Raw genomic sequence first — 2,945 nt, 5'->3', positions numbered from 1 at the left:
ATGTTGCACGCAACCGTATAGGACGTTATTTGACTCAATTTGATTCAAAATGGACACACTGCCAGCAGGTCCAAACGTCCATGTCCCTCCTCTGGTGACGAGTCTGTGCAGGGCTATCCCACTGACTGGCAACCGCTTCAAGGGGGTGTCAAGGACATCCTTAAAGGCGACAAGATGCTTGAAGATGCTGGATTCCCTTGCTGTATGGTTGCAGAGCCGGCCTTGATCTATTATGGTACTGGGCCTATCAAGGCTGTAAGTCCTTATTTTCGGGAATGGATCATGGTTGTGCCGATTGATTCGCTGGAAAAGGCTGCCAGTCTGTTCCGTGCTGAAGAGGATGGGTTTGAAGCATTTCGACCCTCAGCGCTTTCACGGGTGTGAAGGCATGGAACACCAATATCCTCGTTTCAAATTCGTTGGTCTTGCGCTGTTTTTCATTCTCATGACGTCGCAGGCCTGGCGGCATCTCCCTTGCACGCCGGAGAACATCGAGTACAGCCATACTGGACTACCCTACCCTAAGCTCGATATCTTTGCTCAAAGCCTGCTGGACACTTGGACCCTTGTTGACCTTGACCACCTCGTCGACGGTATGAATTTGACGCTCGAGTGGGGCGAAGCGAATTTGAATTTGGATGGCACCATCGATGCGGAATGGCGTTGATGGAAGACTGATGCATTGCATGGTAGGAAGGCACCTATTGACGATATTCCGATATGGTGTTATAACCCCTTGAAGCGGCGCGCCATTTGGGAGGAAACTGTCTCAAGCAGAACCGACAGCGCCACAAGTTCCTGCCATCGAATGAGACCAGATTCTGGAGACGTGGGCAGAAAGATCCACGCTTGCGCAAACGGGAGTACTGCTAATACGGAATGCCAGGTATGAAGGTGTCATAGGCCATGGGCACCAGTCAACGGCATCCACTGAACGGGCTTGTCGAGTTGGCATCACAGCGACCTGTATAATGCCTACCAGAGTTCTGTCTATGCGATGCTACTGCCTGCTTGAAGCTTGATCTGGTGATCTGTCCATCATCAACGCAACAACCGGTCAGGAATTAATCACACCGACCCCAGGAGAACCCTTTCATCGTCATTGACATTGTGGGCAAGGGAACAGCTCCCATGCTGTGCAGTTGTGTCTCGCTACGAGGGCAGAAAGGGGAGCCGTTGATGAAAGGGATAGAGCGGAAAAATGAGAAGAGTGGAAGGCTAAGGTAAGAGCCCCGGGACTGAGCGAGTACTAACCGTGCACTTTTTGCACTAAGCTTTGCAGCTTAGTGCACCACACCGCAACGATAGATTTCAGCGCAACGATAGAATTTTTCAATTATTCGTACGCCCACACAAAACGCGCTCCCATTCAACGAAAAATGGCCGAATCCTATCAAGAAATTGAGGATAGAATCGATAATGCTATTTACGCATTAAACGAAGCCGAATTCCCTAATATCGCGCAAACAGCACGCCAATTCGACGTCCCTGAACAACGACTCCGAAGAAGATACAAGGGTGTTCAAAATAAGATACAATATGGAGGGGCTAATAAAAAGCTTAGTGAGGACCAGGAGCTTGCTCTTTGTCACTATCTTGATCGATTAGACGAATCAGGAGTGAGTGCACGCCCTCAAATGCTACAGAGCATTACAAATTCGATCCTTGAACGCGCTCACAGCAATTCTACTATTGCCCCTCCTATAGTTAGCAAGATTTGGTCCTTCCGCTTTCTACAACGTCATCCGAAGTATATTATAAAGAAGAGGAAGCCTCTCTTTATTCTACGAAAGCTTACACACAATCAAGAGGAGATACAAGCTCATTTTGAGCGATTTCGTGAGACCAAGACGAAATATGGTATTCTTGAAGAGTATTTTGAGTGATTTCGTGAGACCAAGACGAAATATAGTATTCTTGAAGAGGATATCTATAATATGGATGAAACAGGCTTTCGAATAGGCGTTGGTCAAGCGTACAAAGTTATTGTACAAAAGAAAAACACTTAATTGCCCTCCTTTATTAATGATCCAGATAATCGCGAATCTCTTACTTCTGTCACAGCTGCCATGCTTGTCGGCCGCTAGCGCTAGGGCCGCCGGGTATTGATTTGCACTACGCGTTAGTAAGGGGCATGCTCGCTATATAGGAGCGACCCCAGTGCCATCCTCGTCGGCTCTGCAGTCTTAGGATAGCACTCAACATGGGCTGAAGATCTCGCGCACTCGTCGCCTGCTTCCAACGTGACACGTGACAACTTCTATTAAGTGTATAGGCGCTAATAGATTTCTTCTGCCACTAATTCTTGTGGTAGCACTCTAAACCCTTTCTAAGACTATATTTGTTAACGAACTGCCTCTAAATTATCTTATTATTTATTTATTTGATTCTTACTCCGATGCGGTCCTACCCTAAGGGTGGTCCATGCGGGAAACTATCAACTAAATCGTTGAGGATATATACATGAGGAAACCTTTCAAGGGAAAAAACCTCATAGCCACTCTTGTTTTCTTTGTCTTCGCTTTGCTGGCGCTTCGACTGTGTAGTGCTCTGAGCGACTGTGATTGCTGTGCTTTTCGGACATTGCATCTTGAAACGCTTGATCGACCAGTAACAGTGGGCTGCAACGGCCTAAAAGGCCACTGTCTTATCGAGTGCGTTGTCGGTCTGTGTGGGCGACTGCCCTTGATGCCCGAAGGTCTTTCTGTAGCCGCTTTATTATCCTTCGCCTGCGCCCCGCCTGCCGTGCGTAGGTGAGACGCCATCGTTGCCTCTGTTCCATCCGCCGCCCGGAATCAGAGTCCCTCCTAAGTCGTTATCCACGTGTCCCTGACGCGGTCCGCCACCATCTTCCTCCCTGTTATGAATCTTGACAGCCATCCGGCTCTGCCTGCGGCCCAACAGCACCAGATATAGTGGGGATCGACATCCCCCTCCAGAGTGCC

At 48.6% G+C, this 2,945-nt stretch overlaps 1 protein-coding gene across 1 annotated transcript; it reads left to right on the top strand.

Moving 5' to 3' along the window:
- Positions 1–340: 340 nt before the first annotated feature.
- On the top strand, positions 341–667 carry EPUS_09367 (uncharacterized protein; the record flags this gene model as incomplete). The annotated part of the gene is made up of 1 exon (XM_007804165.1): positions 341–667. The coding sequence occupies one exon, from the start codon at positions 341–343 to the stop codon at positions 665–667; it is 327 nt and encodes a 108-aa protein (XP_007802356.1).
- Positions 668–2,945: the final 2,278 nt, after the last annotated feature.

This window comes from Endocarpon pusillum (assembly GCF_000464535.1).
Source record: "Endocarpon pusillum Z07020 unplaced genomic scaffold scaffold2991, whole genome shotgun sequence".
Lineage (NCBI taxonomy): Eukaryota > Fungi > Ascomycota > Eurotiomycetes > Verrucariales > Verrucariaceae > Endocarpon > Endocarpon pusillum.
This window is presented reverse-complemented; position numbering and strand designations above follow the sequence as displayed.